We start from the raw sequence: 24623 nt of genomic DNA, 5'->3' as shown, positions 1-24623 counted from the left end.
TCTGTCTCTCTGTTGTCCATATGTTCCAGTATTTAGAGCAGTGTCCCAATGTGTCAGGACTCCTGGGTTATGTTTTGGCTATGCTGTGGCTTTGTCTTCAGCACCTGCTAGATGGTTTTAGTGATACTGGTCTTCGTCTACCCTTAGCAAAGAGCTTTGATGCACTGTGACGGGGGGCAGACCTGGAATACATCCGAGTGCCCCATTATCTGACCCAGCTCTCCTGGCTGCACATGCTGATGTTCCCCAGTCTTTGCTCTTTCCTGCAGACATGTGAGGGGATGAACCCCTCACCTATGTTTCATGGGGACAGTAAACTCACTTAGGAATATCCCCTCCATTCTCAACCCCCATTAACAAACATTTACACATTTTTGTGAACAAAAATGACCCTCTGGACTGACTGTCCCAGCCACGTGCAGTTGTTAAAGATCCCATCTCACAGGGATCAGGTGTTCACCCTCGGTTCCTGGCTGAGTCCAGCTCTGTTCATTTTCTGTTTGTTCTGCCTTGAATCCATGATCATTCTTCATTCTCTTCCTATCAAACTGCTGCCAGGCCAGTACTGGATGAAGAGATCCTTTTCTATCCCACATCCATCTCACCAGGGATCATGAGGGTTAAGTAACCAACTGCATGTGGGCTGCTTAGAAATACACTGGGAGGAAAAAGAGCTCCAGGCCAATGTACATTGGGAAACTTGGCGGGCTTTGAAACCATTTTCAGTGACCCATTAAGGATTGGACTCACTCAGCTGATCCAACTATGGGAGAGAGAGTTGTTTTATTCAAATGGGTTTTTGAAAAGAGAATTTTTTACACCATTTAGGATAGAGCTGGGCCCTATCCAGCTGTATTGGTGGGATCAATAAAAATTATTTCAGCATATGGTCAATTTCCCTATGTAGTTGAGCCTGTAAATATACAGTATTATTTATTACCCATGAAAACATCATTCCACATAATAGCCCCTTGGGGTGTGTCTACACCCCCAACAAACGACCTAAGGCTAGCCAAGGACAGCTGACTCAGGCTCATAGATACTGGGCAGAAGGACTATAAAATTTCAGAGTAGATGTTTGGGGTCAGGCTTGGAGCCCAGTCGCTGAGGGCCCATGGGGGGCAAGGAGTTCGAATTTGATGTTGAAGGGAATGAGAACCTTGGGGAGGAATTTCCAGGGGCAATGGAGATGTTAGGAAAGGAAGGCAAACTAGATGACATTACTGAATAGATGTGATCCGGATCCTACTGGATTTTCCTTCCAAGAATTTCCAAAATCCACCTGTAGGACTAGTTCCAAGCCCTGATCACCCCCACCCCCCATCTTGATAACTGGTTTTGGATAGACTGAGAAAGGAGTGTGGTGAGAAGCCCCAGAGGTTGGAGGAGTGAGGGATGGCCAGGGCCTGGCCAAGGTCCTAATGGTCAATTCTGGAGAGACTGCAGAAAAGAAATCTGTAGGATTTTCACCATACCTTCTTTTTCAACAGTTCAGGTATTTGTGTTTCCCTTCCTTTCACAGACTGTGGCGCTGTTATGAGAGTGCTCTATGTATGTATATATGTAAATAGTTAATAGATAAAATGGCAGTAGATGTTACTTAAAAGTATGTAGGTGAGCTCCTGAGTTTTCTAGAACCAATAAAACTTGTTGTGCTCAGCAAATGGCTTCCATTGTGCAACTCTTTGCATTTTGCTTTAAACAGGAGGTATGATCGGGCCAAGTGGGTGTCAATTCTATTCAGGATAGCGTGGGAACTCCACTTATGCATTTCAGTAATGGGACACCTACTCAGACAGCTTCTCATGCAGCCTTTTATGGAGCAGACAATAAACTGTCCAGCTGTCAACAAAAGATCAAAATACAGTAGGATACCCAACAAAATTTCAAAATGTCACACAGACCGTTTCTTGATGTATAAAGAACAAGCTCACTCTAATTTGAAGTTGCAAAAGGGAAATGTTTTGAGTGGCTTTCAACCTTTCTCAGCTGCCAGCTTTCCTCTAAGTCACAACCCTTATAGACTGTCTCCAAAGCCACACTTCTAAGGTGACAGAATTTACCACTTTACCAACATAACAAGATTACAATCTTTGATTTAAAAATGGGGGCAGAGGTTATTTTAAAAAGACCTAGAAATATCAAATCCCCTCTTACATCCATTCACTGATTTAAAAAAAAATCATCTTTTGTGATTACAAGTCTCTGGAGAAAGAACAAGAGGGATAATGCTGATTCTGTGTAGCTGGATTATATTAAAAATATGGACTAGTACTAGTAATGAGTTTTGCACCATCAGCAAGAATCAAAAATGCTCACCTTAATATTTTATTGGCATTTCCATCTTTGATCAGCTTGTCCCTCTTTATAAGATATTATATGTCTTCCTTCCAAGATGCTGGTTGACGGATAAGACTCACCTTGGGGCTTCTTACCTATTCCCAGGAAAAGCTGTTTGACTTGTGCCCTGTCTACACTAACAGTCCTACAGCAGTACAGCTGGATCAATACAGCTGTGGTGCTGTAAGAGCACTCGTGTAGCCACGTAATTCCGATGGGCTCTCCTGTTGACATAATTAAACCAGCTCAACGAGCAGCGGTAGCTATGTCAGTGAGAGAACTTATGCCGGCAAAACTTATGTTGCTCGGGAGCAGGCGGGGGTGTGTGTTTTTCTCACCTCTGAGTGACAAAAGTTTTGCCAACATAGGCCATGTTTACACTAGCACTTAAATGTGCCTATTGGTTTTGTTGCTGCTGAAAAATGATGAGCTATCTTTATACACAGGCCAAATCCGGTGATTTGCTGCCAGCAAAGCATGTGCTTGCAGGGAGGTGTGAAGCACTAGAGATGCTATCCATTTCTTTTTTCCTATTCAAACAAAAATGTTTCCCAAGAGCCATAGCCAAGGCATGTAGTATGACTGCAAAAACAAATTGGCAAAATGCGTGTGCTGGGAATATTTATACTGTCTTCCTGAAAATATACATGGAATTATTGATGGGAAAACAGTGTAGAGCTTGCATACAGCACCTAGAAGAGGGGAGGCATCAGGCAATATTCTTCCTGGGAGAATGGTTTGCAACTATCTGACACTTTACCCAATCTTGTGCTTTGTAAAGTATGTGTAAAAAAAAAAAATGTTTTTCAACAGTGTTTTAGATGAGTCCCAGAGATAAGTCATGTCTGTCTACTGATCTAGCAATATCCTAAAGCAGAACATGAACTCCATCAGAAGCAGGGAAATTGCCATAACCCTTCCTTCAATCTGGTGATTGAATTTTAACAATGGGCTCGCACAACCCCTCTCCAGCACCTCACTAGTTGGTGGTCTTTCTTGTGAATTAATATTGACTATTCATAATAGAGTCTATACATTTTGGGAGTTCTGTTTATCCTGAATTAATATATACACCTCTTCCTAGCCCCCTACACACACATGACCGAGACAAACGCAGGTTCGAGTAAGTATTTAATTGAGAGAGGAAAATCAAAACGTGACAGATTGAAATTTCAAACCACGTGGCCGTTTATTAACAAGGGATAAGTTACAACTTGGGCCCGGGGGAGGTAATTTATCAACTAGAAATACTATCAAGATAAATCACACGCAACTTGAAAACAGTCTATTTGCATCTAACAACAAGAACTAAACGACTTATGATCAGCCGCTTACTAAAATCCAAAATAGACATGCAAACTGAGTAAATTGTGCACGCATTAACCGAATGTTGTGAAATACACCAACTAACCACAACAGTAATCAATACAACTATTTGATTCTCCTATACTGTATACACAACTTTGCACCAAATAAGGGAGAAAGAGAGGGGGAAGAAAAGGAAGAGGCTAAGCAAACAAAGTGTTTACAGAAATTAAAATGCACATACAACACTCCAGGCGCAGCTGACCAGCAGTACAGACACAGAGTGCACGACGGATTGAGGGGAAGTAATCCTAACATGACACGACACAAGCCGGCAAAATCCGGAGGAGACCCTGGCTGAAAGGGTGATCAGGCCTTCCAGCTAACACACGGGCACTCCCGCCGTTTTTGGCGCGACATACAGTTTTATTCGAAGACTCTTACTCGTGCCAGCATCTAATTGGTCCCTAGCTCCTTCACCCTCCAGGTTCTGGGCTGGAGCCCTCTACGTCAACAGGAGCTGCACCCAGCACACTACTCTTTTGCACACAACATGCTGGTATTGTAGCACACGGCACCAACTTGACCCACAATTGACCAGATAGAAGGTTCAGGAATAGGCACACGGCACTATAATGTTGCACACCGCACTACGGTGTTGCACACGGTACCAATGTGACCTTTTGACCGACAATTGGCCATACAGACGCCATGTTTGAGCATGAGTTTAGGGTTGCGACCACACACACACACACACACACACACACAAATGAAATCAAGTTTACCAGACTCCCATTTTCTAACACTTCGCCACTATTAATACTGAATCTAGAGAACATTTTCAAAAGTGACTAATCACTTTTTAACATCTTGGTCATAGCCTCTAATCCATCAGACCATAGAGCCTCTTTTTCCAGAATTGTTTTCTACTGGATACAGCACATGATTTTTGTCATTTTTTCCTATTGTTTAGTGTCTTGATTGCTTCTTCTGGCATGATCTTTTTTTCCTTCAGTATTCTTTTTCCTCCTAGGAAATTTATATTTAATGTTGGCAGCTGGTCTCACAGCCGTCTTCCTTTGCAATCACCAAGACAAAAACTTCATTTAATTATTTAGCAATATCTCTCTTGTCAAATTTGCTGAAGATATGAAATAGGGCTGTACAGCATGTATTCAGATGGGTATGTAAACATGTATGTTTACTTGTTGAACTTCTGCCACAAATCACCATTCCAGATTTTCTCAAGTCCAATCTGTCCTGTTGCTAGCTTCACAAGTGCCCTGCAACTGCTCCAATTGCTGTTAGGGAGCATGACAGCAGTAATGTCACTACAAAGTGATGCCACTCTTCCTCATCCATTGTGAAGTCCTCAACCAGGCTATCAGTTTCACTTCCTTGCCCAAGAGTGCCTGGGTAGTTCTCTCTTAGGCATCTCAAGAGATCTCAGTCAAAAACCACTAAAATGATTAATGGATCAATCAATTCCTGTTGGTTTGGGAGCACTTTATGAAAGACGAAAGGATCAGCTACACCCTAACTTTCTCTCTTCCTGTAAACAAGTTTCTAAAACTAACAAGGAGCAATAAAAGAACACACATTGAGTTAGAGATCCATCCACTATAGTATCTCAAGTGATCTGGCTCACTGACTGATTTAAGAACTGATCCAGAGCTCTATACACCACGGATGTTCAGTGTTATGTGTAGAGATTTATTATTCAGACATCAGTGGGCCTTAAATCAGCAATGATAGGAAAATAATTTCTATCCCAAAAGCTACATGTAATTTGATAAATGTAAAAGATGATTGTGGTTGATGGTGATTGTATTTTTTTTAAATGACTGATCAGAGGGTAGAAAATCTGAGAAAACAATGTATTCTGTTAGCCAGTTCTTCCCTTCTTGTATTTCTTTTTTGGTTCCACCACTATCATTCAGTGTTGTGAGGAGGAACGTACTATTCAGACCAATAATTATCCCACAGCAGTTTGATGTTAAACGACTTTTGGATTAAACATTCAAGCAATCATTTGCTAATAATGTGTCTACCCTTCCTATGGCTCCTTACACAATGGGAAAAAACGTATTAGTTCTTGTTAAAACATGTTCTTTGACAAGAGGTTCCATTTGAGCAACATTAATGACATTTAAAGACCACCATGCTCAGTCACTCTCCATTGTATTGTGCATCTTTGAAAATTTCCTCCCAAAATTCTGAGATTCTTTGTGTGAATTATATTACAAATAGATAATAAGCAGAAAACATGAGATTCGTATAGAAAAAGTTTAGTACTAAACTAGGATATTTTTTTTTAAAGGCACAAATAGGAGTTACTTTGTGCAGCTCTTTACACCTAAGCCATTTGCAGTGCAGTGCACTGCACGAAAGAAGCCATTTGCAGTGCAGTGCACTGCACGAAAGAAGCCATTTTGCAGTGCACAACAGGAAGTTTTAATGATCCTACCAAAACCAGGAACTATATTACATATTCTTGAGCACCACCTCCTGGCACCTTGTTGATTAACCGTTAACAGATATACAGATACCTCTTGTAACATAAGGCACTGAACTCCCATTAAAAGTCAATGCCTTAATTGCTGTTTGGGCCTTTGAAAAGCTTTCCTTGGTCATTAAACTTTGAACTTTAATGAACAGTTACGTTATCACTTAAAAATAAAACCAACAGTTCCAATAATTTTAATGTTTTGGTGAGATGAGCAAACACAGTATCTGTTTGCTTTCTCTGTACTTATTACTAATGGATAATTTAGCCTGTTGTTCAGGTCTTTCTGTTTTGTCTGGCTTTGCTTCCAGTGCAAAGTGTGATCTTTGTCTTCCCTTTTCAAAGAACTAATGCAGGCTGGTTGCTGCACAATATTTTTTTAAGTATTTATTTTTATTGCTATATCCATTGGAACATAAAGTACCACCATATGGATGTAATGTACAATATTTACTCCTTATGCTTGGAAGTTAACAAGACTATCCTGTCTAATACAATTAATTTTTGTCAAGTTCCAGGTCATTTTCTTCTCTTGATTCTGTCTTTGTGACACTCCCAATTATAGCAGAACTAATGCTCAGCAGAGCTGTGCAAATAACTGATTTTTTTATTCTCTGGCTGATACTCTCATACACCAACAAAAATTGGGTTGACCCAAAACACATTTTTTTTAAGTTTTTGGCAAATCAAAAAGGCAAAAAACAAACAAACAAAAAACCCAACCCCTAGTTTTGGATCAAATTAAATGTTTCATTCTACCTGAAACAAAATGTTTTGTTTTTTGTTTTCAAGGTTTTTTTAAAATAAACTGCAAAACAAAAAGTCATTTAGAAAATGCTGAAATGAAACATTTTAAGAATTTTTTGGTTTCAACCCAAAACAATTTGATGAATTCAACACAAATTCATGAAATGGTTCAGTCAACCCAAATCTGCAAGTTTAAATGCAAGATTTTTAAGTATGGTATATAATTGCTTCAGTATTGTGCACAATCTATTTAAAAAATAATAGTGTCTCTTTGAAGTGTGGTGGAGAATTTTCAGGCCATTAGGATGAAGCAGTCAAATCTTGTTCCATCGTCAACAATACAGAAGAGTAATCATTCCTCTCACAAGAGCCATCTGCATCAGCTAGAGGAAAAGGCTAACTAGATCCAATTCAGCTCTGGAAACAGCACTTTTTAGAAAAAGTGCCCACTGATTTTGGGTGCTTGATATCAGACACTTGGCCTCACATATTGGATATATAAACCACCTCATTAGCCTGAAAATGGGAACAATCCTATCTCTCTTGTCTAACCTCTTTCCATATATAAAGTGCTTGAGAATTAAGAAAGGAAAAGTGTGGGTGTATGTAGGGCAAGAGAGAACAGCTCTCCCTCCCTGGTATACGAAAGCATTGTACCAACACTGCCTCTTCTCCTTTGCTGATGAAGTGAGGATTCACCAGGCTGGTGTAGGAGCAGCAGGAGAAGATCCTGGATGAGGAGTGTCTGGGTGTCTCCTTTCAGAAGTGAGGATTCCATTCCACGTTGTTGGAGGTTGGGGGTAGTTTTGCTCCAGTATCTTAGGAGGGTTCTGTAAGGCATGGGCTGCGCAACCACATATTTTGATGTGTGGCAATATCGCTTGTCAAAGCAAATGTGGCACAGTTATACAACAAGGGTGAGCAGATAGCTGTCCAGGTAGCTGACATTCATCAAATTTAGCTAATAATCTCCTGTAAGATTTTGGAGGTGTTAAGGGCAACAAACCTGGTTTTGACATTTAGAATTGCAATAATCTACAAAGTCTATGGAAATGCATTGCAAAATCCTGCAAGACTATGGTAAATTCATTGCCTTGAGGTATTGCACCTCACCTCACAGCTTGAAATCTGAGGACTGATGGGGAGGGCAGCTTGATTTCATAAACATTAGTAGAACTAGTGAAGTTTCTTCATGTGGTGATTCCAAGAATATTCATACGCAATATTGATTGGAATAGAGTCGGGTAGATGTTAGTGAAAGGATTATATCTAATCTGGCTAGAAAAGTGAGTGAGGTTTGAGGGAAACAACTGAAATGCTTGTATTTGAATGCAAGGAGTCAGCAAATAAAATGGAGGAACTGGAACTACTGATGCAGGAAGTCAGATCAGATGTTACCGGGATTACAGAAACATGGTGGAATACCATTTATGACTGGAATACAGATATCGAGGCGTGAGCTGTTTAGGAAAGAGAGGAGTAAAGGTGATGGGGTAGCTAGCATTTTACAAAGCAGTAAAATGTAAAGAATAAGTGGTACTATGAACAAAACAGAATCTGTTTGAGTCAAAATCTCTTTGGGGAAGGATTGTAAGAGGTTCTATCAGGCTAGCGGTGGGAGGCTGATATAGGCTTCCAGAGTCAGACTCAAATATGGATAGAGATCTTGCTAATATTATTAGAGAGAGAAATACTTTTGGGTATTCTCATAGTGGGAGACTTTAACGTCCCTGAGAAGAATTAGAGGATATAAGCTATTAATCCTTGTAAGGCCCAGTTATTCCTGGATCTGATAGACAATAATTTTCTTCAAATTGTCACTGAACCAACAAGAGGTGATACAATTTTAGACTTGGTTTTGGTAAGTAGCGAGCATGGGTGGTGGGTGAACCACCGGTTGGGAGAGGCCCAAGAACCTAGCCCCCTTCCCCTGCCGGAGCCCTGAGCGCCAGGCAAGCAGGTGATGTGTATTCACCCAACCCCACCTGTGCACAAGGCAGGCAGGTGGGCACGCGGCCCCTCAGAGCATGGGGAGGCCCACCCCCAGCCTCAGTGCCCCCAGATCCCCCAAGCACAAGGTGGGCAGCCCCAGCACCTCCAGCCCCCCCCCCCCAAAGTCCTGGTGGCCCTAGCCCCAGTCCAACGCTCTTCCCAGAAGAAGAGCAGCCTGCCTGGGCTGGGGCCAAGGGGGAAGGGCAAGCAGGAGTGGGCTTCAGGGAGGAGCGTGGATGGGACCACAGCCTTCCCCAGCCTATGCGATGTGCTGCCCAAGGTAGCAAGGACATCATAGAAGAGCAGGTTGTAAGAAATAACCTTGGATTGAGTGGTCATCAGTTGATTCATTTTAAATTAAATTAAATTAAAACCAGGTTGCCATGTTTGTTTCTTTTTATTTCTAAAGAACAGTCTGATGGAACCCTAGTCAACCATAGTCCTTCCAACCCTTCTGCAGGGGTTCCCTCTCCCACCCTTGGATAGAGGGCCCTATCAATTTGTTGAATCTAAAGAAGGCCTTGTAAACTCATCCTTTTTATGCCAAAAGCCTGGCATAAAAGCCTTTGTTTGTTGGGCTCTGGAAAATGCACTTTGAACCAATAAAGGCAAACCACCCCAGGTGGTGGTATCTCTTTGGACGTGTTTACAACCTAAATGATTTACACTCCACTGTTTTTAGTGCCTGGAGTTGGTAACCCCTAGCCCACAGTGATACATAAACTTTATACAAGATGGTTCCCAAAGAGATTGCAGGCCGTGGCAATATCCATCATGCTATTGCCCTCATTTTACAGATGGGGATCTGAGGCTCAGAGTGACTAAGGGCATGTCTATTCTGCCCTGCAGTTCACATTAGTGGGGCAATGTGAATAGCTGTGCACACCAACATGCTGCATTGTAACTCCCTGCTGTGGGCATGAACTCCTGAGTTGGCACTAAAGTAGGACTACCTTTAAGTTCATGCCTGCATAGGGGAGTTACAGCACAGCCCTTTGGGGAACACTGCTATTCACAAACCCTGCATCTAAACTTCAGAGCAGTGTAAACTTGCTCATTGTGACTTGCCCAGAATCTGCAGCAGGGAACTGAACCTCTGTCTCCTGAGTCCTCTAGACGCGCATTTCCTCCAGTCATATTTAAGTCCTGTCTAGTTGGGCGACTGCCTCTTCTGGTGTGACATTACAGTCATCTGAAGTGCTTTTGTTAATAGCTCTGTGGGGTAAAGGGGAGAGATGATGGCAGGGTGTTCTGAAGGATCTAAGAATCTGGAACGTTCCTCTTCACCAGATCCATGGTTTGACAATATTGAGGCCACACTATGTGTCTATACGATTTTTTTTTCCTGGATGGGGGTAAGGGGAGCAAGGTAGGTTTTTTTAAAAAGCATATTTAGTGTACTTTGTTAATGTTTATTTTTAAAGAACATGTAATACCCTTGGAGTAGGAGGTGAGACCAGGATACATTTAAGTAAATACAAGTAGTACAACTTCATGATCATTTACTATTGCGCTGCTGTCATGGTTGTTGATACTGCAAGTCACATGTGGAAATTAATTTCTATTGCAGATTCTTTATCTGTTTCTCTATCCTCAGATGTATCTCCTAGTTAATCCATTTGAAGAGTCTATGTGTGCTCTGCCAAGGATGCATTTTAATTCTGATACAATGCAGCGAAATCCATGTTTGTGATGTTAGAAGGTTTTGTTTACCTTTTATTCTATTAAAGGTTTTCTACACTGCAAGCATATCGTCCTTTTGCACAGAATATCCTTACTCACACTTCATTGAACTAACACATTCTGGGCCAATTTTACTCCTGTCATGTGATGAAGGTCTTTCATGTGATATCACAGGACTTGTTCAGACAACCGTATACAAACACGTCTAGGGTACAATCAAATCCTGGCTGGATTGTCTTCTGGTAGTGCTACAGTCTCCTGCTCAAACACATTATCTCTCCTAATTCATTGGCAAGCCTAAAAGCTCACTCATGACAGCGCAAAGTCAATAAATGCCTTGGGGTTATTATTTCACTGGTATAGTGCCACTTCTTGTCAGAAGAGGGTTGTAACTTTGAGTGTGCAATAATGTGCTCAAACTGCTTCTATTAGATGCTATGGGTGTTTACTCAAACTGATCCTGAACTTTGAACCTTTTAAGATTACCTGTCACTTCTCACACACTCATATTTTGTATTTAGAAATGGGTTTTTGATAAAGGTGAGCTGTCTAGTCAGTGTCATCTGTCAGCTGTCTAGTTGTGACATCATAAGAAGTTTTTCTGGTGAAATAGCCAATATTGCTAGGATGACCTGAATGAGTTTACACTGCTGAAGTACTCACAGCAGACCTGATTCATTGTAATAAAGAATTCAGTACCCTTTGATTGTGGCTATGACAGCAAAAATCTATTAAGCAGCCTTAGTTATATGGTCTGTCAACAGTTGGTGAGGAGAATTAAAAAAGGTGAGGTGAGCAAAAAAAGGAGCTGTAAATCCCATAAGAGCTATTAGAATTACAAGAGAACTATAATGGAGCGTGACTATAATGAGTATAAATGACCAGTGTGGCCATGCTTAGATCTTTTGATTAATTCTTCTTTCACAGTGGTATTTAATTCTCCTTTTTCTATCTAACTTATTGCACCTCGAGTTGTCCACATCCTGTCTCCTCTGTGGAATATAATCTAATATTTCAGTTCCTGACCTGTAGGCTGAGAACACTTTCTTCAGGTCACAGTGCTGTATAAGACAAGTTAAAGGGATACAGTCAAGGTAGAATACCTCCAATGATTAAAACAAAAAGAATTTCAGTTTCACCTTTTATGAAGTTTGCTTACCTTCTACAAGTCACACAGCTAAAACAGTCAAATTAGACTGGGCTGCCTTTCCGGTTTTGCTTTAGACAGCTTTATTTTTTGCTTCTCGTGAACTTAGCACAAGGCTGTTGCATTTGATTTTCTAACCCAATAAGGGAACAGTTAAATCCAGAACAAAAACCTGTTTCTATTGAATTTAAGGAACACATTTTGAAAACACTGACTATTTATATTGGACCAAGTTCATCACAGCTGTAGTTCTATTGACTGTGGAGCTCATTTGCTATGAACAACTCCTTGGGCAATAGGCATGTGAGTGCTTTGCTCCCCGAATGCATGCGATCATCATCTGACCATTGCAGAAATCACATCCCAAGAACTGAAAATCCAAATCAAATTCCAAAATAAAGTCAAACACAGGTGATAGCAAAATCCTGGGCCTTGTTTTTATGTGTGTTTGTTTTTTAAAATAAAAACATCTTTCACCATTGAAGAGATGTCCTTGTTAAGCTAAAGGTCACAGCTACAGCCATAGCCATGAAATCACTCTTTTAAAAGTGTGATCAACTCTCAAAACAACTTTTTTACTCATTGTAAACGTAATGAGTGTAATATGCAAATACCCTGGTCAAATGCATGAGAATTGGTTGTGTTAGATCCGAGATAATGGTCTTGTATCTAACAATGAGCAGATCATGACTGTGAGGGGTCCATAGCTTTCTTGAAAGCAAACTAAAGAAACATTGACCATCAATTCCTGTGTTCTTCTAAGGAACAGAACATTACAGGGAAAAAAAAGTCTGTAGAAGAATAAAGGGGTCCTTTTATATTATTTTAAGAAAAAAATGTTTTTCTTGTTGAAAATGTGTTAGAGCTTTCAAAAACATACGTAATAAAAATAAACATGGGGAAACTGTGGAAAAGCTAGAAACACATATCTTAAGGTTAATATTACCATGGTAATCCCATGTGTGTATAGCTTTATAGTCCACAGTTAATGCATAATACTCTATCTTTGGGTACCCGGCCTTAAAAAAAAAAAGTATTGCAATGTTCTACATAAGTGGTCAAAACCACTGTCTCTTACACTAGCATTGCTTCCATGACTGGAGTAATTATTATAGAAAAGTGGGGTGTGTGTGTGTGTGTGAGAGAGAGAGAAAATTTGTTTAGAGACTGCCTGTGTCATGAAAAATAATAATAGTGTCTCCCCTAATACCAAATCCAGTCGACAATAGTCGCTCAGCTGCATGGGTCTGCTTTTTAGATAGATTATTTTTTTCTAAATATATTTAGGATGGAGTATGGGAGAGGAAGGGGGGAGATGCTGCTGCTGTTGAATGTTAAATGCAAAGCACTTGGCTCTGATAGGCTAAGGATAAGTGGTTACTCTGCCTATATAAACTGACAACAGCATCCTCTGTGCTTTATAACTGTCACAGGGGAGCGAAGAAAGAGAAAGAAGGAGTGGAGAAGAAGGAATCTCACCAATTGGCTGTAAGTAACATTCTTTGTCCTTGTAGCTTCATGCTTAATAAATCCAAGAAGATAAATGCTTGGATTAATTCAACAGTTACTTCGCCTTGGAGTTTTGCTAATTAATTTTAAATATCCAGCCTATTTTATTTTAGAGGAGTAAATTGGAATCACAAAAGACATTTGCATTTTTGTAAAGCTAAGTTTGCACAGGTTAGTGTGTGCCTCTTATTTTGTATTTATTTGTGCAGAGATAGAACAATCCCAGTGTTTTGGTTTATGCAGATGTATGTGTGACAGCCTTATGGAAAAATTAGGCTGCCAATCCAACTGCCACAGTTCTGGACAACCATGTAGACCTTTAAAAATAAAAACAGATGTTTCTCTTCTGTATCTTCTGAATAAGAACAAATCTATTTTGTTTCTATATGTGATGTTGTTAAAGTGAACATATCCTCCAGGGAAACCAGTAGGATTTTGTTAATGGAAAATTAGCAAACTGCAAAAGCTGAGCAACTCAGAGTGAAAGCGAAATGAGGTAATTTTGTATATTGACAAGGAAAATAGAAAGTACTAGTGAAAAGTAGGAGCCACCTTATGCATCCATAACTCCCGTTAAAGACAATTGATGCAGAAGCAATTCAGGATCAGGTCAATAGTGTTGACTGTAAATTTAAATCTGTTTGCGTTTGCCTCTATTTCATGCAGAACATCTAATAAAAGGCCTTCTCCTGCAGTTCTTAGTTAGACAACATTTACTTCAATGGGAATTTTGCCCAAGAAAAGATTGCAAATCAAAGGTGTCATTCTCTTGCCACTGAATTCAATGGCTAAAATCCCAAAGACTCCAGTGGGGCCATATGCAGAGCTCAAGCCTTTAATTTACATTGGATTCTGTAACAAATGGGCAGAGGGATAGATAACACGTTGTTTTACTCAACTGAAAATAAATGTATAAAGTTATCACAATACTTTGAGCCTATGCTGTCCTCAGTTGCTGAAATTTGTATGTTGTTTTAGATGTTATTAATATGTCTAATCTATAGGGCTTTCTGTTTAGGGGGGGACCCCTGCCACTCAAATAATATACATGTATATGTATGTCTCCTGTCTGCATTTAATAATCTCAGTCATTGATGTTAGCGTTTTTGTTGTTGTTTTGCTTTGTGCTTCAGATTGGGTCTGTTGAATTAGAGACCAGGTAGGTGTTCATACAATTAGAAAGCATTAAATAATTGGTGATTAAAAACTTCTATATTCTCTTTGTGGTATCTGTTCTCTCTGCTCAGAAATTTTCTGGCACTCCTTAATAAACTATGAGTAAGTTAAAAAAAAATAACCTTATCAACCAGAAACAGAATTTAAAGAAACCACAATTCTATTGTAGATATTTTGTCAATGTGTACATAAAAATAACATGCATATTGTAATTGGAAGGAAACGTAGGCAATAATCAGAAATAGTTATAGTTTTTTAGATAAGTTATAGTTATAGTTATTTACATAAGTATTATACCAATAGTTATTTACATAAGTATTATACCTATAAATGTATTGCGTAAGTTTGTCTCCATATATATGTATCAAGTATCAGAGGGGTAGCCGTGTTAGTCTGGTTCTGTAGAAGCAGCAAAGAATCCTGTGGCACCTTATAGACTAACAGACGTTTTGCAGCATGAGCTTTCATGGGTGAATACCCACTTCTTCGGATGCAAGCATGTCATGTCATGCTTGCATCCGAAGAAGTGGGTATTCACCCACGAAAGCTCATGCTGCAAAACGTCTGTTAGTCTATAAGGTGCCACAGGATTCTTTGCTGCTTCTACATATATATGTATGTTTTATAAATATATAAAAATGTGTGGTGCTCTTCTGACTGATTTTTAAAATAAATAGAAAATAAATTCAACGAGGAGTCCGGTGTCAATAAGTTGTGAATAAGTTCACATACTCAATGCATACAATCTAGGGACTAGAAATAATTTTTCTACAGTTTCAAATACACATCATTAAGATAAAATGCAGATTTGTTGTAATGTTCTAATTTTAAGGCAGCCAGATACTGCTTGGTCAAGGTGGCAAAAGGCTATGTCAAGCATAGGTTGTATAGTATAATACAATATCTAATGATATACTCAGGAAAAATCTAAAAGCTAAAGAACTTTAATTTTTGTATGTATATATAAAGTAAATGCCATACAGTGACTGACCTTGCTCCTATGTAGGATGCATTGTCATTACAACTGTGTTCGTCCCAGGATACTAGAGACCAGGGATGGCTCCAAGCCCCAGCATACCAAGCGCGTGCTTGGGGGGGCAAGCCGCGGGGGGTGCTCTGCCGGCGCCGCAAGGGCAGCAGGCAGGCTGCCTCCGGCGGCATGCCTGCGGAGGGTCCGCTGGTCCCGCGGCTTCGTTGGACCTCCCGCAGGCGTGCCTGCGGGCAGCCTGCCTGCTGTGCTTGGGGTGGGAAAATCCCTAGAGCTGCCCCGCTAGAGACACAAGGTGGGTGAGGTAATATCTTTCATTGGACTAACTTCTGTTTGTGAGAGAAACAAGCATTTGAGCTTACACAGAGCTCTTCTTCAGATGTCCCGCTGCCTGAAGTGACTCAAGTGAGAGTGCCAACCTCAGAGCAGACTGTTAGGTAGCAGGGAATGATCCCCAAATTGTTTGAGTTCTGTACTTGGATTTCTACAACCACTTAACACCAAGTGTAAACTCCCCAGGCAATATAACAGCCTAAAGATGGAATCACAGACAGTCCCCTTGGGGACTCCGATCTCTCTCATTACCAGCTGAGTGTATCTTTGTGATAGATGGTCCCTTTCATCAAGAATTGCAACAATATTCCAAAAAAAACAGGAGTACTTGTGGCACCTTAGAGACTAACAAATTTATTTCAGCATGAGCTTTCGTGAGCTAAAGCTCACTTCTTCGGATGCATAGAATGGAACACACAGACAGGAGATTTTTTGCAGATACAGACTAACACGGCTGCTACTCTGAAACAATATTCAAGTTACTCCCAGTTCCAAAGGACAAGTCACTTACCCCAGGTCAATTGTCCCTTAGATCTTATAGCGAAGTCAACACTTGTAGCCATCCTGAAATAAATTAGTTGAAGATTTGTTAAACAGGGAATGGAAATGAGTTATTAACAAGGTTAAAGCAGGTAAACATATACACACAAATGAGTTACAATCTTAAATTTCAAACTGTAATAGAAGCTTCTATAATAATCAAGCTCTGTATGACCTATAGGGCCAGCCCAAGTTAAGCACTGGGGACCTTTTGTTTATGCCTAGTAAACCTTGCCCCCCCTCAAGTCCAAGCAGCATAGAAATACTGTTTTTTCTTGTTCTCATTGAAACCAATAACAATTCCTTCATTGTCTCTAGCGGAGCATGGTTGGTCCCAACAGCAGATGATATATGATGTTGACACATGCCCATAGACCTCTGTTGAATCACTGGAGACTAATGGAGCTCAAGTAGAACACATTTTTGGTAATATTGCACTGTGATGGGGTAGTCTGCAATGGAGGGCAGTGGTGCCTACTTGTCAGCCTAACCCACCACCCGGCTTGGCCATTTAAAGATTTGGAAGGGTTCAGTAGATACATATAGAGACCTAAGGATCCTGAGAATGAATGAACAACAATTGAGGAAGGAATTTGGAGGCTGTACCTCCAAGAGCCTGAAACCTTGCTGAGAAGGCAGGGCAACCAATTGGGTAAAGATTGGGAGAAGGGGAGCAGCATAAAGACTACCTCCTCCATCACCACAGACAGATACTGACAGGGGAAGGCTGGCCCGCTGAACCCTACAGAGTGGGAGGCTAACTGAGAAGTGTGTTCAGCTGAAGGGAGTTGGCAAAAGCCTTTCAACTGATTCCTCTAAAGCCAATGAGGCCTGAGATGTACAACCCCAGTCCCAGAAAGAGAACGGGGGGGGGGATTTATGTTTACGGGAGAGAGATACTGATTGTTTTAAGGCAAGGGGCAGAGAGCTAGCAGTACAATCCAGCTGCTACAGGGAAGAACTGAGACTGGCTTTTAGGAAATGCTTCTTTAGCTGGTCCCAGGAGGTTCAGTGGGCAACCGCAAAGTTGGGGCAGGGGAAGCAGAGTCTGCAGGTCTTGTGAAGATGCTGGTGAGCAAGGTAAAAATAGGAGCAGCCCAGAGAAAATGGTGGAGGAATGAAGGAGTGGTCCTTAGCCACCTAAACTGGGCCCTGGGGCTGGAACCAAGAGGAGGTGTGGACCCTCGGTTCTCCTACCTCTCCCCCAGGCCAAGAGGAGAAACATGGGTGTCAAGACTAAAAGAAACCAAGCAAGTGCCAGGCAGAGGTCAGAGATGATCTTGAAAGACATTAGATTTTGAATTTTCTATTTTCTGGACTTTAATGTTAACCCCTGGAAGGGGAATGGACTGAGCAGTGATCTGGCTGGATGACTAGGTCACATACATTGTCAGACTGTTGTCAGATAACTGAAAGGGGTATTAGGCTAAGAAAATCCCTGGAACACTGCTCCTGGACACTGGGAGGTACTCTGGTGGTGAGAGGCACAATAACATGCACTTATATTCCTGGCATTCTATCTACCAGGTTGGGTTTGTTAGTGAATTAGACACTGCAGTATGCAGGTAGTGTTTAGGAAGTGGTAGGGGGGGAGAGAGAGGCACACAGACAGAAAGGTTAGTGAGCTGTGTCCTGTAGAACTTTGACCTCCATAGTAGTTCAGGGAGATGTAGCTATTTTCTAGGGAAATTTTGAAAGGCCAGTTGAAGAGAATTCTGCAGATCAACCTCAAAATAAATAAATGCACATGCAGAAATTATAGCTGTTCCCTCAGGAACAAACATTAAAGATGCTGAGTGCCTCCTAAAAAGCACGGCGTGGCCCTAACAGGCATGGAACTGACAGAAGTTGGGAATACTTGAACATCTCCCAACAGCAACTGAACAGGATTGGGCTTTCATTGTTTGTGACCCAAGTGAAAAGAGACTTCTCTCAGACATGAGAGAGAACTTGTTCTTGTGAAATTTCCAGCCAAACTGTGCTAACTCAAGTCCCAGACCTGCAATTCTTGTGCATTCAGAAGTCCTATTGACTTGAAAAATGTGGAAACGATGAATAAGTCTTTACATTTTAGGGTGCTTATCACTCTGAACCTGGACTCTGAAGCTTTTTTGAGGTATCCTGTTGCTTCTCACCAATTCATATCCTGTATATTGAAGCAGTTTTGTGATAAAGGTCAGCTCTCTTTCCATTGTATTATTGCCTCCATTTTGTGTGAAATATGTAGTGCCACTAGGGTAGCTTTCAATAATTTGTATTGCTGTGATCCTTGTAGCAGAGGTCATCCACTGTAATGGAGAATTCAGTCTCCTAGGTGTGGTTAACATGGCAAAGTGATTTATTTAATCAGACATAGTCATATATACTATACTGGCAACAGTTCAGAAGGAGAGCCAAAAAGAATATGCGGGTTCAAAATGGTGCTGAAAATCCCAGAAGAACTAAGATAAAGTAAGAGGGGAAAGAAGTGCGACTCTAAATGACCAATGTGTTTATGCTTAAATCTTGTGCATTTCTATTGATCTCAGAGTGGTAGTTAATAGGACTGTTCAGGAGTTTTCCATTAAAAATGTTTTTGATAGAAAATGGAACTTCTTCAAATTTTTCCCCAAGAAATTTTTGATTTTGCTGAAATTCTGATTAGTTTCAGCTGGGAAAATTGAAATTAAATCTTTTGTTTTTGGTAGGGTCAACCCAAATTTAAATATTTAAGTTTGTTGAACTGAATCAAAACAATTCATTTTTGGTAGGTTAGATATTAATCTGTGTCAACTTGCGCTGTCACGAGGCCTCCTGAGAGTTGTAATTTAGGTGACTCATGTCCCCATTCTCCTCTATGCGTATGTCTACATAGCAAAGAAAAACCCACGGCTGGGCCATGCCAGGTGACTTGGGTTCACGGGGCACAAGCCGTGGGGCTGTTTCATTGCTGTGTAGACTTCCAGGATAGGGCTGGAGCCTCGGCTCTGGGACCCTCCCACCCCACAGGGTCCTAGAGCCTTGACTCCAGCCTGAGCCCAGATATCTGCACAGCAATGAAACAGACCCACAGCCTGAGCCTCATGAACCCAAGTTGGTTGGCATGGGCCAGCTGTGGGTGTCTAGTTGCAGTGTAGATGTAGTCCAGCAAGGAAGTCTAGTTCATAGAGTATATCTCCCATGATGCATGGTGGTCTCCCATCTTCTTTAACTGCCATGGTGCATCGGGGAAAAATAATGCAGCCAGGAAGCCTGGCCCATAGAAGGAAAGGGGGCACGAAGCACCAGAACTACAGCTACCATGAGGCACCACAGTAGATACAATGCAATAATGAAACTAAACATTTTAATGTTTCTGAAAAATTTTGATTCAGAGCTTTCCATTTTACAAACAATATCATGTATTTGTCATGATTTGGGATGAAAATAAATGTTGAAATATTAGAAGCAAGCAAGCAAACCAACACAATGCTTTTTTCCTGGCCAAGATTGTACCTGAAGGCACAACCCAGGATTAGCTCTATTTTGCCTCAGTCACCCATCCTAGGCACAATTTCCTCCTTGCTTGGAGTAATCTGCTGCTGGCCTATACCAGGAAGCACAACACTTTTCCAGCTCACTGGCACACACAGTTTGCAGGCTATGCCATCCATTTGGATGGTGCAGCTTGTCCTGCTGGAGCCTTTGGGCAGCTTTGCAGGCAGGTACAGAGGGGTAACACAGCAATGGCACTCTGGGGCTATTTGCGTTCACAAAGGCACACAGATAGAGCAGTTCTTGCGGTTCCCCAGTACAGGATTGTCCCAGTTTTTTTGTGGGGTAGAATCATAGAATGTCAGGGTTGGAAGGGACCTCAGGAGGTCATCTAGTCCAACCCCCTGCTCAAAGCAGGACCAATCGCCAGACAGATTTTTGCCCCAGATCCCTAAATGGCCCCCTCAAGGATTGAACTCACAACCCTGGGTTTAGCAGGCCAGTGCTCAAACCACTGAGCTATCCCTCCCCCGCCTTTAAATAATAATTGGAGATATACCTATCTCCTAGAACTGGAAGGGACCTTGAAAGGTCATTGAGTCCAGCCCCCTGCCTTCACTAGCAGGACCAAGTACTGATTTTTGCCCCAGATCCCTAAGTGGCCCCCTCAAGGATTGAACTCACAACCCTGGGTTTAGCAGGCCAATGCTCAAACCTCCCGCCAAAAGCTATCCCTCCCGTCAAAAGGTCATTGAGTCCAGCCCACTGAGCTATCCCTCCTCCCTCTTGCTGCTTCCTGAGATCAGGGTAGAGATCAGACTAATTACTAATCACAGCTGTGCAAAGGCCAGGGATGATCTAGCTCATTGCTTCCTCAAATTACAACTAAAATTTGTATAACTGAAAAGTGAATTTTGTAATAGGTGGGTAGAAAAGATTAAATAGGCTGAATAGAAACACAGAGTTGGGAAGGATCATCCACCCCCAGATCACCTGTAATGACAAGATATTGATCATGTTGATGATGATTCCCTTCTCATCACTCTAGGGAAAGGGTAAAATCCCTGCAGGTCCTGAGCAAACTCTCTATCTAAGAGCAAAGTTAATATACTCTAGAGGTGAAATCCTGGCCCCACTGAAGTTGACAGCAAAACTCCCGTTGACTTCAGTGAGGTCAGGATTTCACCCCAAATCTGCATTTTATCTTCATTTTAGTAGAAGGGCTCAAACCACAGCATTTGGAGTTGCAGCTGGATCCAAACAGCCCCAGACTTTGGATCTAATGTCCCACTGCTTAAGTTGGTATAAGTGTCCAGAACATAACTAATACTATTTAAGTAAATGAGAATTAATTGTATCATTATCAAAATAATCCTACAGAGAATCAGAAAGGTGTAAAGATACCTTGGAATTGAAAGAAACGTCAGCTCCCAAAGAAAATCCTGTTATAAGGAAACTTTACAACGTCACCCATTAATAACTATAGTATTAAAATAATTGGTGATGAGATAAATATCAATTTATTTGTGTATACATAGAATGTTGCTGAATTCATGCCCTTTAACTTGGTTTTTGGGAAAAGACAATGTCACGTGAAGAAATTTGCGTTAAACCACACTTTCCTATTGTGTGATACTAAGAAAAAGCAGAAGAACGAAGAGCTTGTGGCAGATGAGCCATACCGCTGCCTGTTCTGGTACATATGAATAGGTCACGGGACATAGAAATGTCGACTGAAATGTTAAACTGAACTGATCCATTTTTAAAGTACACAAGAAATATCAGTGGTCAGTGGTGAATACATACAGGGCCAAATTCTGAAGTCCTTACTCAGTTTTTTCCATATGGTCCTCACTCAGGCAAAACTCCCATTAACTTGGCACACAAGAGTAAAAATTTTGCCTACAACTTCCATATCTACGAAGTTTTAGACTGGAAAGAGAAGAACACGTACTTTTAAAGTATGCTATAACAACAAACTTATAAAATAAGGTTATAAAACAATCAGAAAATGGATAAGGGCAGTACAACTGAGGGCTATACTGGGGATATTTTGCAAGTAATAAAATATGTAGTTTTCTTTTACAGAAAAGCTCTAAACTAAGGAAGCATCAGACTGACCATTGAGCTGTGTTTGTATTGTTTCAGCAGATGTGTATATACTGGCTAATGGTTTATGTTAATTTATTTAGCAACAGTTTGATAGAATTTTAAACAGTAACCAAGGGTATGCTGGCAATGGCACATTTAGTGTTTTCATGGTAGTTCTGAGACAAAGCCTCTTGGATTGCAGAGGAGAAGATACACTGTTTGCTTAATTACTGTCTTTCAGATGAGAGATCAAACTCAAGATCAGCCATCAGAACCCCCATACAAAAAGAGAGGCCATACTGACTATAGAGAGACCATACTGACTTTTCGTAAGCTAAGAACATCTAGATACCAGATCAGGAAAAGTGGTTGTAAGCTAGCCCCAGTATTGTCCATCTCAGTAAGGCACAGAGAGCTGGTATTAAGCACTTAAGTTACTTGTGTTTAACAATTATATAACTCTAACATGACAGCAACCAGTATCTGGTGTTGGCTGCAGGCCACAACTTTCTGTAGTCCAGAGCCTTGCTTTCCTTAACACAGCACTCATACATGACAGTAGTGGCTGTTCCACATGGACTCAGATTCCTCTTTGGTAGCATGAACGCATTTATCCAGCGGTGTTTATTAGTGATCTCTTTTCTTTTCAGCTTATGAAACAATGCTTGCTGTGATATTATAAAGACACAATTACCGACCCAAAAGATTCTATCTCTTTTCAAGACCTCAGCCAATTACGAACTACCAACACAGATAATTTACATCTAAGTAAGTTACTTGTGTTCTATTAACCAGGAGATGCTCAGGTTTTTCCTAATATCATTAATCTCTTACAAAGCTAATACCTGATTGTGTGTGTGATCTAAGCACAGTCACTTGTTTTCAAAATGGATACCTGTGTTTCACCAACCAGTTCCACTCTAGATACTGAGAAACAACTCCATGAATATGAATGAGTGATTGTAAAGAACTCTGAGACCATTTAAGCACTGTACAATGGCCTTGACCCTGCATTATCTGAGCACACAAAACCTACATTGGCACCGCACCAGCAGAAATTGTGTGTGGCCCAGGATTACAGAATCAGGCTCTCTCCTGTGTTTAGCTGATTATTAGCATTATTTATTAATCATTATTAATTATAATATTAATTGTAGTAGTCCCTAGAATTCCCATTAAGTATCATGGTCCCATTGTACTATATGCTGTACACACACAATGAAAATGAGGGTCCTGGCCCTAAGGCGTTTAAAATGAGCTGTATAACATGAGGCAATAGGTGGATATAACACAGACAGGGGGACTAAACAACACTAACATCATTGTGATTATTGTGGTAAGCATGACACCCTCTATGTCTAGCCATCGTCTTTTAATATGGCACTGTATCCTATACATTGTATAATGCTGCAAACTGAAAGGATGATGTGTGTGTGCCATTGGTAGTGGGGATTGAACTTTTGTGACCTCTCGTGCTTAATGCATTAGCCTCCACTGCCTGAACTAAAATAATTAGCTTTGTTAATCAAGGCTTTAGCAGGATTAGCAAATTCTCTGTTCCATCCGCCCATCGAGGGGGACAGAACACCGCACTAATGGGTGTGGGTTATATATGCATACCAATAAACTAAGAATCGGCTAGATGTCTCCCAATGAGGCCAGCTTCCATTTTTAGACACCTAAATAAGTGGCCAATTTTAAGGAGATTCGTTCAAAAATGACTTCTCTTTTTCCTTAGGTTTTCTGATATTGATGCTTCCAACGCCAGTTAGCATGGATATCACAGAGTTCCGAAAGAGAGGGAAAGAGATGGTGGACTACATTGCGGATTACTTCGAGCAGTTAGAAGAGAGACAGGTCTATCCTGATGTGGAACCGGGATACCTGAGACCCCTCATTCCAGACTCTGCACCTCAGGAACCTGAGAGCTTTGAGGATGTCCTTAAAGATGTTGAAAGGATAATTATGCCAGGGGTAAGAACATCTGGAAAACAAAGTTACAGTATATTATAAAGCCTATGAGTGAAATCCTGGGCCCGGTGAAGTCGATGGCAAAACTCCCATTGACTTCAATAAGGCCAGGATTGCTCCCTAATTTTTTATACTTAGATATGGTTCAATCCTTCAGGGGGCCATTTAGAGATCTGGGGCAAAAATTTGTCTGGGGATTGGTCCTGCTTTGAGCAGGGGATTGGACTAGATGACCTCCTGAGCTCCCTTCCAACCCTGATATTCTATGATTCTATGACAAAGCACTTGACACAGTGAACGTTTCTATTCTTATTAGAAACTATCACTCCTATATTTGTGCTTCAAATGGGCCTGTTCTTGGAATTAATCTCCTTGACACTAGATAGGACTGGTAAAAGCATGTTTCATCATTTTCATTGTTATCTGATCTATAGCTAATATGCTTTCTACTCCTAATAAACAGTAGATCTTTTTTTATCCACAACATGCAGTACATAAAACACTTGTTTGAACTTCTTGTTTTTAAATTCAAGACTCTCACATGACTCTTAAACAAAGCTCTTGTTTAAATGTCAAGACTCTCACATGGCTTTTCTTTTTACTAGGTTGACCAGAAAAGATTTTTTTCACCTATTTAGCCTGTTAACATGAAAAACTTTTTGGAATGCAAAGTTTTGATAAATGTTTCATTCTGACTTTGATTTTATTTAAGTACATTTCAATTTCAATAGCATCATCAAAACACTTAGGAAATTTCATCAAAACCAATATAGTCCTGATGAAAAGACATTTTCTAATTGAAAAACCAATTAAATGAAATGTAATGTTATTTTAATTACTGG

The 24623-nt window shown here is 40.7% G+C and overlaps 1 protein-coding gene across 8 annotated transcripts in view; it reads left to right on the top strand.

Moving 5' to 3' along the window:
* Positions 1–13151: 13151 nt before the first annotated feature.
* Positions 13152–24623, top strand: part of DDC (dopa decarboxylase) — a 93103-nt gene continuing 81631 nt past the window's right edge. For 4 of the 8 annotated variants that reach the window (XM_039525214.1, XM_039525215.1, XM_039525209.1 and 1 more), the window contains exons 1-3: positions 13153–13208; positions 22461–22578; positions 23549–23784. In XM_039525214.1, coding sequence (XP_039381148.1) covers positions 23563–23784 — 222 coding nt within the window. In that variant the 5' untranslated portion in view covers positions 13153–13208; positions 22461–22578; positions 23549–23562. Of the gene's footprint in view, positions 13209–14362; positions 14389–22117; positions 22140–22166; positions 22229–22460; positions 22579–23548; positions 23785–24623 lie in introns of those variants that run through there. The other 4 variants (XM_039525212.1, XM_039525213.1, XM_039525211.1 and 1 more) reach the window with 4 other exon arrangements.

The sequence above is a fragment of the Mauremys reevesii genome, linkage group 2 (genome assembly GCF_016161935.1).
Source record: "Mauremys reevesii isolate NIE-2019 linkage group 2, ASM1616193v1, whole genome shotgun sequence".
Taxonomy (NCBI): Eukaryota; Metazoa; Chordata; order Testudines; family Geoemydidae; genus Mauremys; species Mauremys reevesii.
The sequence above is the reverse complement of the archived record's forward strand: the minus strand, read 5'-3'. Positions and strand labels throughout refer to the sequence as shown.